Genomic DNA, 15,058 nt, shown 5'->3' with positions numbered 1-15,058 from the left:
GCTCTACACCTTGTTATCTCTAAACTCCTCTTTCACTGCTTCACTGTTACCACTTGGATCAGTAAGTCTTACAACTCTGAACCAGAGCATTGGGCATCTGAAAGATAGCAGGTAGCTCCATCATTGTCTTCACCGTGTATTACAGTATCAGTCTAGATTATGTGTTCAATTCTTTGGAGTGGAACTTAAATACAACACCTTCGACATCAGAGGCTAGACTGCAGCACCAATCTTGCATTACTGCTGAGCAGTCAGGAAATATTAAAACAGTTTTGATTTCTCTAACTTGCAGCAAAACAGTCTGAAGCTTCCTGATTAGGAGTGATTCTCTTGCCTTCGGGAATATTTATATTTTACAGAATGGATATCCTTGTCAGCAAACATCTACCAACCTCAGATTTAATGTTATTTAACAAACTAAAATGAATTGCTTTTTGTGGCAAAGACTTCTTTCAACCACTGTATATCATACAGTGTGGAAACAGGCCATTCACCCCACACTGCCCCTCCAAAGAGCATCCCACCCTGACTCATTCCCCTACCCCTGCATTTCCCCATGTCTAACCCAAACATCCCTAGACACTATAGGCAATTTAGCATGCCCAATCCACCTAGCCTGCACATCTTTGGATTGTGGGAGGACACCCACGCAGACATGGGGAGAATGTGCAAACTCCACACAGACAGCTGCCTAAGGCTGCAATTGAACCCAGGTTCACTGGCACTGTGAGGCAGCAGTGCAAACCACTGAGCCACTATATGGCTTCACTCTGATTTTAAAACGTATTGCCCTGTGTTCTACAGAACTTCTGGCAGAAATATTTTCTGTCTTTATCCAGACAAAATCTTGAAATTCTCAATCTAATCCCCTTTAACCCTTGATAGCCCAGGTGTTGTGTAACATATAGTTTGATTGGGGATACAAGGGTATGGAGACAAAGCTCATGGATAAGATCCTGATTCTGAAAGAGGCCATGTTGAAGTAACATTAGTTCCACCCAATCTGCCAAACACAGACTAGGGCTGAGGATAGTGAATCCTTTGCAGGGAGCTGATGTTTTCTATACAGTTTGTGAGAGTCTGTATTAAATATGCCTAACTAATAATGTAGCTGTACATATTGCTCTTGTTAATGAAAAACATTGTCATTTTTGTAAAATCTCCACAATTGTATATCCTTAACCACTGCGCGTTTGATAATCCTAGACATAGGAGGATTGGTAACAGTGAATTAGCTCACAACAGCTCTTGGGCAATATTAGCAGAGGTGGCAGATAGCATGAGGTGCCAGTATTTGCACAAAGACGAAAAGATAGTGTTAAGATCAGAAAAAATCTATTTTTTGATTTTTTTTAAGTTTGATTTATTATTGTCCCATGTGCCTAGCTACATTGAAAAGTCTCTTTTACGTGTGGTACAGACAGATTGTACCATACGAAGATCATAGAGTGATAGAACTGAGTGAGGAAAACAAAGTTATGGCTGCAGAGAAGGTGCACAGAAAGCAAAATCAACATTAGATTGGAAATTTGAGAGGTCCATTCGGAAGCCGAATAAGAGTGGGGAAGAAGCGGTTTTTCAACCTGCTGGAATGTATGTTTAAGCTTTTGTATCTTCTGTTTGATGGAAGAATTTGGAAGAGGTTATAACCAGGGTAAGAGGGGTCTTTGTCGACTGCCTTTCCGAGACATTGAGAAGTTTGGATAGAGTCAATGAGTGGAATGTCACTGAATGGCAGAATAAGCTCAAAGGGTTGAGTGGTCTTCTCCTGTTCTCCTGATGTATTTCTTGCACCATCATGACCCTTGATCTGTGATCCTTTGCCCTTGCTGGATCAAAATCTTGTTCCAATTCCAACAGCAAGTTCCAACCCAACAATATTGTGGTTTCACTTTCAGCATACAAACTGGAGTCATTCAAGAAGGAGCATCATCATTTCCTTCTGAAAGGCTACTAGAGATGTGCGATAAATGCTGTGATTGCACACACCTTCAGAATAAATTGCTGAAAGGATTTTCTTTTATATTTTGCAAGCTGTCCAGGATCATTCAAGAGACACCAGTCATGGGCGATTGAATATAGTGGAATCAAGTCCTAAAGAATTTAAGTTCATTTGTCTTTTGATATTGTAGCTTAATAATGAAAGTGTAGAATATATCATTATTTGGGAATTTGGGTTCCAAACTAGGGGTAAACAGGTTTTTGGTCTTAATTTCTATGAATGCCACTAATCTTCCTTTAAGGGCCAGAAACTCATTTTTATTTAGCAGTAGCTAAATTATTATTTAGCTGTTTCTTGAAAACAGCATTTTCGAGAAATCATGTGACTTTAGTTAAATAACTAGACAAGCTACCTCGTGAAATAATTGCTGAAGTCTTTATTAATTTAAGATGTCCACCTGAGAGAGAGAGAAGTGGAGAGGGGCACAAGCAAGTCCAGTTCAGAGAGAAAAGATCCATACCAGTACAATGGCAATTTTATTTCTAGCAGGCTCCATGCCATCAGAGGTAGAAAGAAGTCTAATGCTGTTTTATCAGTGTAAATAGATAAGTCTGGGAAAAGCACTGAGTTTTTCCTTAGAGTTCAATGAACTAGCTTGAATCTGTGAGCCTCAGTGGCATGACAAGAGAGGATAATACCAACAGAATATGAAAGGAAACTGCTTGCAATATTATCAGTTGAATAAAGAATTATAGAATGAAGGTAAGAGTAGTGCCTTACTGGAGTTGAGTGTCCGTAAAGGATATTGCTGGTGTAAAGGATTAAATCTTTCTTTTTGCAGTTTGTGATACAATCTTTCTGAATTTTCTTCTATAAGTTGTGATGAAACTTGTACAGTTTATATGTATACATAAATAGCTGTTTAGAGTTTGGATTTCAAAATAGTGGCATGTGGGTGTCGGTTACATTTGTGAAGTTTTTCCTTTTTTTATAAAAAGTCAGAGGGCCCTTTCAGACCAGTGAGGTAATCCAGTCTCCAGACAGCAGGGGACTGTCAACGGGATCAAAGGTTACAGGGAGAAAACGGGAGAATAGGGTTGAGAAACCGAACAGCCATGAATGAATGGCAGAGCAGATGGGCCAAATGACGTAATTTCTGCTCTTACATCCTATGGTTTTATGGGAATGCAAATCCATGTGCAGTTAACATAAAGGTGTTCTGTTTATGATAGGTAGGGTAAATATGTAAGGGTATTAGCTTTGTTTACAATTTAGAAGAATCAAAGATTTTTTAATAAAAATATCAGTTCAGAAGTAAGATTTTCAGTCCAATTTAGAAGACACTAGTGCTGAGTTTCGAAGCCAGTTTAGGTTCTGTCCCAGAAGAAGGATTCAGGAAGTTCAGGGAACAAATTGTGTCAGTAGAAGTGTTTAATTGGTAAAATGTTCAAGCTAAGAACAAAGAACAAAGAAAATTACAGCACAGAAACAGGCCCTTCGGCCCTCCAAGCCTGCGCCGATCCAGATCCTCTATCTAAACCTGTCGCCTATTTTCCAAGGATCTGTATCCCTCTGCTCCCTGCCCGTTCATGTATCTGTCTAGATACATCTTAAATGACGCTACCGTGCCCGCCTCTACCACCTCCACTGGCAACGCATTCCAGGCACCCACCACCCTCTGCGTAAAGAACTTTCCATGCATATCTCCCTTAAACTTTTCCCCTCTCACCTTGAGATCGTGACCCCTAGTAATTGAGTCCCCCACTCTGGGGAAAAAGCTTCTTGCTATCCACCCTATCTTTACCTCTCATGATTTTGTAGACCTCAATCAGGTCCCCCCTCAACCTCCGTCTTTCTAATGTAAGTAATCCTAATATACCCAACCTCTCTTCATAGCTAGCGCCCTCCATACCAGGCAACATCCTGGTGAACCTCCTCTGCACCCGCTCCAAAGCATCCATATCCTTTTGGTAATATGGTGACCAGAACTGTACACAGTATTCCAAACGTGGTCGAACCAAAGTCCTATACAACTGTAACATGACCTGCCAACTCTTGCACTCAATACCCCGTCTGATGAATGAAAGCATGCCGTATGCCTTCTTGACCACGCTATCCACCTGTGTTGCCACCTTCAGGGTACAATGGATCTGAACACCCAGATCTCTCTGTGCATCAATTTTCCCCAGGGCTTTTCCATTTACCGTGTAGTTTGCTCTTGATTTGGATCTTCCAAAATGCATCACCTCACATTTGCCTGGATTGAACTCCATCTGCCATTTCTCCGCCCAACTCTCCAATCTATCTATATTCTGCTGCATTCTCCAACAGTCCCCTTCACTATCGGCTACTCTACCAATCTTAGCTTCATCTGCAAACTTGCTAATCAGACCATCTATACCTTCCTCCAGATCATTTATGTATATCACAAACAACAGTGGTCCCAACACAGATCCCTTTGGAACACCACTGGTCACAGTTCTCCATTTTGAGAAACTCCTTTCCACTACAACTCTCTGTCTCCTGTTGCCCAGCCAGTTCTCTATCCATCTGGCTAGTACACCCTGGACCCCATGCGACTTCACTTTCTCCATCAGCCTACCGTGGGGAACCTTATCAAACGCCATACTGAAGTCAATGTATATAACATCTACAGCCCTTCCCTCATCTATCAACTTTGTCACTTCCTCAAAGAATTCTATCAAGTTGACAAGACATGACCTTCCCTGCACAAAACCATGCTGCCTATCACTAATAAGCCAATTTTCTTCCAAATGTAAATAGATGCTATCCCTCAGTATCTTCTCCATCAGCTTCCCCACCACTGACGTCAGGCTCACCGATCTATAATTACCTGGATTAGCCTTGCTACCCTTCTTAAACAAGGGGACAACATTAGCAATTCTCCAGTCCTCCGGGACCTCACCCGTGCTCAAGGATGCTGCAAAGATATCTGTTAAGGCCCCAGCTATTTCCTCTCTCGCTTCCCTCAGTAACCTGGGATAGATCCCATCCGGACCTGGGGACTTGTCCACCCTAATGCCTTTTAGAATACCCAACACTTGCCCCTCCTTATGCTGACTTGACCTAGAGTAGTCAAACATCTATCCCTAACCTCGACATCCGTCATGTCCCTCTCCTCAGTGAATATCGATGCAAAGTACTTATTAAGAATCTCACTCATTTTCTCTGACTCCACGCGTAACTTCCCTCCTTTGTCCTTGAGTGGGCCAACCCTTTCTCTAGTTACCCTCTTGTTCCTTAAGTATGAATAAAAGGCTTTGGGATTTTCCTTAACCCTGTTTGCTAAAGATATCTCGTGACCCCTTTTAGCTCTCTTAATTCCTCGTTTCAGATTGGTCCTACTTTCCCAACATTCTTCCAAAGCTTCGTCTGTTTTCAGTCGCCTGGACCTTATGTATGCTTCCTTTTTCCTCTTTGCTAGTCTCCCAGTTTCACCTGTCATCCGTGATTCCCTAATCTTGCCCTTTCTATCCCTCATTTTCACAGGGATATGTCTGTCCTGCACTCTAATCAACCTCTCCTTAAAAGCCTCCCACATATCAAATATGGATTTACCTTCAAACAGCTGCTCCCAATCCACATTCCCCAGCTCCTGCTGAATTTTGCTATAGTTGGCCTTCCCCCAGTTCAGCACTCTTCCTTTAGGACCACTCTCGCTTTTGTCCATCAGTATTCTAAAACTTACGGAATTGTGATCACTATTCCCAAAGTAATCCCCTACTGAAACTTCAACCACCTGGCCGGGCTCATTCCCCAACACCAGGTCCAATATGGCCCCTTCCCGAGTTGGACTATTTACAAACTGCTCTAGAAAACCCTCCTGGATGCTCCTTACAAATTCTGCTCCATCTAAACCCCTAACACTAAGTGAATCCCAGTCAATGTTGGGAAAATTAAAATCTCCCATCACCACCACCCTGTTGGTCCTACATCTTTCAATAATCTGTCTACATATGTGTGCCTCCATCTCACGCTCGCTGTTGGGAGGCCTGCAGTACAGCCCCAACATTGTTACCGCACCCTTCCTATTTCTGAGCTCTGCCCATATTGCCTCACTGCTCGAGTTCTCCATAGTGCCCTCCTTCAGCACAGCTGTGATATCCTTTTTGACCAGTAATGCAACTCCTCCGCCCCTTTTACCTCCCTCTCTATCCCGCTATAAGCATCTATATCCTGGGATATAGAGTTGCCAATCTTGCCCTTCCCTCAGCCAAGTCTCAGTAATAGCAATAACATCATACTCCCAGGTACTAATCCAAGCCCTAAGTTCATCTGCCTTACCTACTACACTTCTTGCATTAAAACAAATACACCTCAGAGCACCTGTCCTTTTGCGTTCATCATCTGTTCTCTGCCTACTCTTCCCCTTAGTCACACTGACTTAATTATCTAGTTCCTTACAGGCCTTAGTTACTACCTCCTTACTGTCCACTAACCTCCTCATTTGGTTCCCATCCTCCTGCCACATTAGTTTAAAGCCTCCCCAACAGCGTTAGCAAAAGCACCCCTAGGACATTGGTTCCAATGCTGCCCAGGTGTAGACCGTCCGATTTGTAATAGTCCCACCTCCCCCAGAACCGGTCCCAATGTCCCAAAAATCTGAACCCCTCCCTCCTGCACCATGTCTCAAGCCACTCATTTATCCTGCCTATTTTTTCATTTCTACTCTGACTAGCACATGGCACCGGTAGCAATCCTGGGATTACTACCTCTGAGGTCCTACTTTTTAACTTGGCTCCTAACTCCCTAAATTCTGCTTGTAGGACCTCATCCTGTTTTTTACCTATATCACAGGTGCCTATATGCACCACGACAGCTGGTTGTTCACCCTCCCCCTTCAGAATATCCTGCAGTCGATCCGAGATATTCCTGACCCGTGCACCTGGGAGGCAACATACCATTCGGGAGTCTCGAAGAGTTAGAAATCTGCAGCTTACTAGAACTGAGAACATTTGCCCAAGGAAGCTGTCAGGTAACAGTTAAATACAGCCCTAGAGAATTGAGATAGGGATATCATTTCCCTGGACTAAATGTATAGGGGTTAGGTAATTGTTTGAAACTTTCTTTTAATGAATGTTTTGAGATAATTTTCACTGTTTTCTTTCATTTTGTGTAATAAACTTCTGTTTTGTTGTTCTCTGTTGAGGTAAATCAGGTGACTGACCAGCACATTAAACAAATTGGAAATATAAAACTAATGGTTTATCAAGTCAGAATGCTGGGATCTGACTTCTCCATTTTACCATTAACTGGGAATCATAACATCACTTTTCTTGTTAGATCTCTTGGTGAAACATATTTTGTTTTCGACTGAAATGACTCTAAATTAAAGATGCTAGTATAACAGCTAATTTACAGTCAAATTGTGAAACTCAACCTTCTTTTCTATATACACACAGGCATTAGAGATTGACCGAACCAATGAGAAAGCACTATACAGACGTGGCGAAGCAAGGCTTTGCGTCAATGAATTTGATTTGGCAAAGGCTGACTTCCAGAAGGTGCTACAAGTCAACCCTGAGAACAAGGCTGCAAAAGCTCAAATTGTGCTGTGTCAGAACAGAATAAAGGAGCACCATGAGCGGAACAAGAAGATTTATGCCAACATGTTCCAAAAATTTGCAGACAGAGACTCGAAGGTACAGAAGATATTCCTGGAAATACGTCCAGGGAAATTTTATTTGGGTGGAACTGAGAAATAATAAAGGGATGGTCACCTTATTGGGATTGGACTATAGACACCCCAATAGTCAGCAGGAAATTGAGAAACATATTTGTAAGGAGGTCTCAGTTATCTGTGAGAATAATAGGGTGGATATGGTAGGGGATTTTAACTTTTTAAACATAGACTGGGACTGCCGTAGTGTTCAGAACTTGGCTGGAGAGAAATTTGTTAAGTGTGTACAACAAAATTTTCTGCTTCAGTATGTGGATGTACCTACTAGAGAAGGTGCAAAACTTGACCTACTCTTGGGAAATAAGGCAGGGCAGGTGACTGAGGTGTCAGTGGGGGAGCACTTTGGGGCCAGTGACCATAATTCTATTAGTTTCAAAATAGTGATGGAAAATGATAGACTGAATCAAAAAGCTAAATTGGAGGAAAGCCGATTTCGACGGTATTAGGCAAGAAATTTCAAAAGTTGACTGGGAGTGGACGTTCTTAGGTAAAAGGACTGCTGGAAGCATTCAAAAATAAGATAACAAGAGTCCAGAGAGAGGATGTTCCTGTTAGGGTGAAGGGCAAGGTTGGTAGGTGTAGGGAATGCTGGATGACTAATAAATTGAGGTTTTGGTCAAGAAAAAGAAGGAAGCATATGTCAGGTATAGACAGCAGAGATCGAGCGAATCCCTAGAAGTGTATAAACGCAGTAGGAGTATACTTAAGAGGGAAATCATGAGGGCAAAAAGGGGACATGAAATAACTTTGGTAAATAGGGTAAAGGAGAATCCAAAGGGATTTTACAAATACATTAAGGACAAAAGGGTAACTAGGGAGAGAATAGGGCCCCTTAAAGATCAGAAAGGCCACCTGTGTGCGGAACTGTGGGAAATGGGGGAGATACTAAACGAGTATTTTGTATCAGTGTTTACTGTGGAGAACGATATGGAAGATAGTAAACATGAGGAAGAAAATAGCGACATCTTGGAAAATGTCCATATTGCAGAGCAGGAGGTGCTGAATATCTTAAAATGCATAAAGGTGGATAAATCCCTGGGACCTGATCGGGTGTACCCTAGAACTCTGTGAGAACCTAGGGAAGTGATTACTGGGCCCCTCGCTGAGATATTTGTATCATCAAGATCCACAGGTGAGGTGCCAGAAGACTGGAGGTTGGCTAATGCGGTGCCACTATTTAAAAAAGGTGGTAAGGAAAAGCCTCAGAACTATAGTCCAGAGAGCCTGACATCAGTGGTGGGCAAGTTGTTGGAGGGAATCCTGAGGGACAGGATTTACCTGTATTTGGAAAGGCAAGGTCTGATTAGGGATAGTCAACATGGCTTTGTACGTGGGAAATCATGTCTCATTATCTTGACTGAGTTTTTTGAAGAAGTAACGAACAGGATTGATGAGGGCAGAGCTATGAACGTGATCTATATGGACTTCAGTAAGGGATTTGACAAGGTTCCTCATGGTAGACTTGTTAGCAAGGTTAGATCACACAGAATACAGGGAGAACTAGCCATTTGGATACAGAACTGGCTTGAAGGTAGAAGACAGAGGGTGGTGGTGGAGGGTTGCTTTTCAGACTGGAGGCCTGTGACCAGCGGTGTGCCACAAGGATCAGTGCTACATCCGCTGTTTTTCGTCATTTATATAAATGATTTGGATGTGAACCCAGGAGGTATGGTTAGTAAGTTTTCAGATGACGCCAAAATTGGAGGTGCAATGGACAGTGAAGATAGTTATCTCCAGAGTACAATGGGATCTTGATCAGATGGGTCAATGGGCTGAGGAGAGGCAGAAGGAGTTTAATTTAGAAAAATGTGAGGTGCTGCATTTTGAAAAGGCAAATCAGGGCAGGACTTGATGATAAGGTCCTGGGGAGTGTTGCTGAACAAAGAGACCTTGGAGTGCATGTTCAGGTAGACAGGGAGGTGGAGAAGGCATTCAGTATGCTTGCCTTTATTGGTCAGTGCATTGAGTATAGGAGTTCAGAGGTCATGTTGCCACTTTTCACGACATTGGTTCGGCCTCTTTCAGAGTATTGCATGCAATTCTCTTCTGTCTGCTATAGGAAGGATGTTGTGAAACTTGAAAGGGTTCAGAAAAGATTTACAAGGATTTTGCCAGGGTTGGAAGGTTTGAGCTATAGGGAGAGGCTGAATAGACTAGGGCTATTTTCCTTGAAGCGTTAGAGGCTGAGGGGTGACGTTATAGAGGTTTATAAAATCATGAGGGTCATGGATAGGGTGAAAAGCCAAGGTCTTTTTCCCAGGACAGGGGAGTCCAAAACTACAGGGCATAGGTTTGAGCTGAGAGGGAAGGATATAAAAGAGACCTAAGGGGCAACTTTTTGATGCAGAGGGTGGTGCATGTGTGAAATGAGTTGCCAGAGGAAGTGGTAGAGGCTGGTACAATTACAACATTTAAAAGCCATTTATCATGACATCATGACATCCCAAAGCACTTTATAGCCAATTATATACTTTGAAGTGTGGCCAGTGTTGCAACGTAACATTGCTGCTACTTGGTGTTCTTTAGAAACTCTCATCATGAGCATTCTGCCAATGCAGTAACCACTCTGTCCACTCACATGTTAGCCAAGCGCCTACATCATTGGTGGTTATCCTATCTCCATGGATTGGAATGCGTTACGTAGCCAAACACTTCCATGGGGTGTGGGGGGAATGCTGCACCATCAAAGGAGAACATAGAACATTGAACAGTACAGCACAGGAATGGGCCGTTCGACCCACAATGTTGTACTGAACACAACGCCAAATTAAACTAATTCCTTCTGCCTGCCATCATCTTAAACCAAATCAGTCCGACGTAAACACAGCACTATATGAAGAAGTGTTTAGGACTTACACCCTGTTTGCTGGCTAGAATGTTGACTCCATTAAATATCACTGAAAAAGAATATCTAATCACTTTCTGAAGAAGAGTCCAGACCTGAAATATCAGCTTTGCTGCTCCTCTGATGCTGCTTGGCCTGCTGTGTTCATCCAGCTCTACACCTTGTTATCTAATCACTTATCTCATTTGTGGCAGCTTGCTGTGCAGAAATTGACTGCTGTGTGTCCTATATTACAGCAGTGACTACAGGCCAAATCTTCTGCCCCCTCCTATGACATGCTTCAAGGTAGAGTTGGAATTTAATGAGTTGGAGCTCTGATGTATCTGAAACATGTCCCCTTTCTGACCATGATCAAATTGATTTGGGAGGGTAGTCCAATGGCTGGACTTCCTGACACCCTGCCAATTGAGATTTTTAAGTTGTCAATGATATTTATTACTCACTTATGGAATGTGGGCACTGTTGAATGGGCAAGCATTTATTGCCCATCCCTAACTGCCTTGCTGGTGATGAGCTGCCTTCTTGAACCACTCCATGGGTTGTAGGTTGATCCACCATGCAGTTAGGCACGAAGTTCCAGGATTTTGACGCAGTGACAAGAAGGAACAGGGATGTATTTCCAAATCAGGATGATGTGAAGCTTGGAGGGGAACTTGCAGGTGGTGGTATTCCAATGTATCTGCTGCCCTTGTCCTTCTAGGTCATAGAGGTCACGGGTTTGGAAGATGTTGTTGAAGGAGCCTCGATGAGATACTGCAGTGCATCTTGTAGATAGTACATACTGTTGTCACTGTGACAGTGATAGAGGGAGTGAATGCTTAAGTTGGTAGATGGGGTACCAGTCAAGCAGGCTGCTTTGTCCTAGATGGCATTGAGAGTCTTGAGTATTTTGTAACTGCACCCATCCAAACAAGTCACCAATATTCCATTATACACCCAACATTTTTCTTGTAGATGATGGAGAGGCTTTACACTGTTGGGGAGTGACTATTCACGACAGGATGTGGCAAGATTACAGGCATTAGATCTGATGCATTTGTCATGGGATCACATAGCCCTGACTATCACATGCTGTTTCTGCTGTTTGGTATGGGAAGAGGCAGTAAGTGGAAATCCTCAGGAGGTCTGGAGTCAATGTTGACAGCTTGCAGGGCAACTCCCTCCTGAACATATGCCTCTGTGTTGCTACCCTAGATGTAAGGAAGCAAATATACACTCAGGGAATAGTGCTGGTAGTGCCTAGGATATAATCTGTAAGTATGATTTTTTGAGTACGAATGTGTCAGGCCTGCTAGTCTGAGAGACAGCTTGCCCAACTTTGGCTCAGATTCCCAGACCTTGGTAAGCAGAACTTTGCAGGGTTGACAGGACTTTGTTTGCCATTGTCATTTGTGGTGCTTAACTGTAAACTCAGTGGTCCAGGTTGATACAACGATGCCACCCGAAAACTGGAAGAACAGCACCTCATATTCCACCTTGGAACCCTACAACCCAATGGCCCCAATGTGGACTTTACGAGCTCAAAATCTCCCCACCCCCGACCTCATCCCAAGACCAGCCCCCCACCCCCTCATCCCTGCCTCCTTGGTCTGTCCATCTTCTCTTCCACCTATCCGCTCTTCCCACCTCACTGACCAACCCCCAGCCCCACTTCCCACCTACACTCACCTTTACTAGCTTCACCCCCACCTCCTTGACCTGTCCATCTTTTCTCCACCTATCTGCTTCACTATCCACCTTCTATCACTGCCTCCCCCTCTCTCTATTTATTTTAGAGCCCCCTTCCCCTCCCCCATTTCTGAAGAAGGGTCCCGACCCGAAACGTCAGCCTTCCTGCTCCTCTGATGCTACCTGGCCTGCTGTGTTCATCCAGTTCAACACCTTGTTATCTCATGTATGATACAGCTGAGTGGCTTGCTGGACCATGACAGAGGGTAGTTAAGAGTGAGTGACATTAGTGTGGGTCTGGAGTCATGTATAGGCCTGACCTAGTAGGGATGGCAGATTTCCATCTTTAAAGAACATTAGTGAACCACTTAAAGGCCTCACCCTGACACCATTAGTATCAGTGCAGTAGTGAGCGGGCATGTCATGCATGCTGTATGTTATACTGTGTGGCCAGCTTGATGTTTTCCAGATTGGGTAGACAAAGGCAATGTGTGTCTGATTAAGAGATCTGACATTGGGAAGGTAGGGCCTGGAGAAAGCCATCCCTCTGCCCTTACTGCCAACTCCCCCATACCACTCTCACAGTAACCACTGCTCCATGGCTCATGGCCAAGTAGTCCTTCTAAAAAGAGGTAACTTGGGTCTCTTGTCAGAAGACAAGAAGGTTCTGCCCTACATTTCAGAAGTACTTCATTGGCTGTAGAATGTTTTGTGATGTCCTGAAGCTATGTAACGTGCTGTACAAATGTAATGCTTTTCCCTTAGTCCTAAAGGCTTCAACCATGTGCTTGAGACAGAGATCAGTGCATCTTCTAAAGGAAGAATAGATAGAAGCACAGACAAACAGAACCTTGGGGAAAGAGCAGAGCAATGGAGTTAATATTGAATTGCTCATCTCTGAATCTGAGCTGTGTTTAGAAGACCTCCCCAGGGTTTCCAGCTAACCTCCACTCTTCTGCTCATTGCATCCCAACTCTGACCCAAATCTAGCTTCTGATCCTCCCTCTTGTCCTAAGACCGTCTGCTCCTACCTCTTGTTGCTAGGATATAATTGGGCACTTTGTCCCTCCTACAACCATCCTATCCATTCATCATGTGTGAAACAAAACTCAGCCAACTTTAAGCAACCAGTTTTAATCAAATGCATTTCTTGCATAATTCATTTTCAGAAGCAATTGGCTAGTTGTAGTTTGCTTTTCTGTCACAAGCTTTGTGATGTAGATAAGCCAGTGTTAAAGCCCCAACTCTTGTTGCTACGGAACAAGAGATTGTAAGATTAATGTGCCTTCCTCCCACGGCCTCAATCCTAGCTGACAAATCAGGGAACTGAGCATCACTGGTGGTTAATTTTAGAATAGCGCATTGCAAGGACAATTTTGAGATTACTTGCCTGTCCACTTTATTCTTTCATGGAATGTCGACATCACTGGCAAAGCCAGCATTTGTTACCCAACCCAACAGTGGCATTGTGGTTAGCACTGCTGCCTCACAGTACCAAGGACCCGAGTTTGATTCCACCCTTGGATGACTGTCTGTGTGGGTTTCCTCCTGATGCTCTCATTCCCTCCCACAGTTCAAAGATGTGCAGGTTAGGTGGACTGGCCATGCCAAATGCCCATAGTGTCCACGGGTGTGCAGGCTAGGTGGATTAACCATCGGAAATGTGGGGTTACAGGGATAGCTTGGGGGGAGGGGGTCGTTGGTCTGGTTGGGATGTTCTTGAAAGAGACAATGTGGACCTGATGGGCTGAATACTCTGCTCCCACACTGATTTTATGACTCTTAAACTGAGTGGCTTGTGGGCCTGCGAGAGCAGACTGGATAAGGATGGCAGATTTCTGTTCCCTGATGATGTTAGTGAAGAATTGTGCGGTGAACAGAATGTGCAGCAGGAAGACATGTTCTTTGTGGTCTCAGTGACTCCTTCTAACCCCTTGACTGTGTCTTGCAGGGAGAAACCAGGAAATGTTCAAGGCAGAGGGAAAGGAATATATTTAAAGAAGTGGAAGAAGATCCACCTGAAGAAAAGAAAGCCAGAGAAGCAGAATGAAGGGGGGAAACATCTGGTACATGAGTAGGCTACAAACTGTACTCCAGCACATCAATGTAGGACAGTGCCCCATTTTTAAGAGGGCAATGAAATGCTTCCTGTCAAAGGAAGGGAACAAAAGGATTATTATAGTTGGAGACAACGACAAGTTCAGCAAGTCAATATGAGAGTTGTGAGTCCAAGCTTTTGCCAGGGAGCTGCAGTTATACTTCATAACCTTGAATGAAAATGTGTTTCAAATCATTCCAGAATCTAACAGAAATAAAGATTACAATTCGTCTGCTCTGGCTATTGTCTTTGAACAAAGAGATCAAATACTCCTGAGATAGAGCTCAATTGAGAATGGTGTAGCCTTCCATTTTGATTCACTCCCAGGTGTACATTTTCCCAGAGTAAGGCACAATCCCTATTCCTCAGAAACGTAGTGTTTCCATTTAAGGAGCTTGTTCCATTAAGTGAAAGCTGAGCTTCTCGTTATGTTTAAGATAGGAGCTGCCTAAAGAATTTCCACTTGCCCCCCACCATCCTCTGTATTAAGTGGCTTTCTGAAGTTATCATAACTGAAAGAGTCAGTGCGAATCACGGAAATAGTTTGGCACAATTTCAAATGGCTAAGGAGCCGCTGTTATTTACACACGCTTGGTTTTTCTGTGTGTTTTGAGAATAAAAAGCAGTTGTTTTTTATACTGAAAACAGGAGGAGGCATTCATGAAAAACACTTTCATCATGTGTCTCCAAATCATGTTTCACTGTGTACTCAGTGGCTGTCACCATTCTGAATCCAATGTGGACTTTGAGCCCTTGGAGAAGATGGAATGGTCTTGTGTAATTGGCCTTGATCTAGTATCTAAC

At 43.4% G+C, this 15,058-nt stretch overlaps 1 protein-coding gene across 1 annotated transcript in view; it reads left to right on the top strand.

Annotated features, from left to right (window-relative positions):
* The window catches only part of LOC109916670 (peptidyl-prolyl cis-trans isomerase FKBP5-like), a 74,834-nt gene extending 60,348 nt beyond the window's left edge, over positions 1-14,486 (top strand). The window contains exons 8-9 of the mRNA XM_020516405.2: positions 7,366-7,605; positions 14,108-14,486. Of these exons, the coding sequence (XP_020371994.2) occupies positions 7,366-7,605; positions 14,108-14,206 (339 nt within the window). The 3' untranslated portion in view covers positions 14,207-14,486. The remainder of the gene's footprint in view (positions 1-7,365; positions 7,606-14,107) is intronic.
* The last annotated feature ends 572 nt before the right edge of the window (positions 14,487-15,058 follow it).

The sequence above is a fragment of the Rhincodon typus genome, chromosome 25 (assembly GCF_021869965.1).
Source record: "Rhincodon typus isolate 14 chromosome 25, sRhiTyp1.1, whole genome shotgun sequence".
NCBI classification, from domain to species: Eukaryota; Metazoa; Chordata; class Chondrichthyes; order Orectolobiformes; family Rhincodontidae; genus Rhincodon; species Rhincodon typus.
This window is presented reverse-complemented; position numbering and strand designations above follow the sequence as displayed.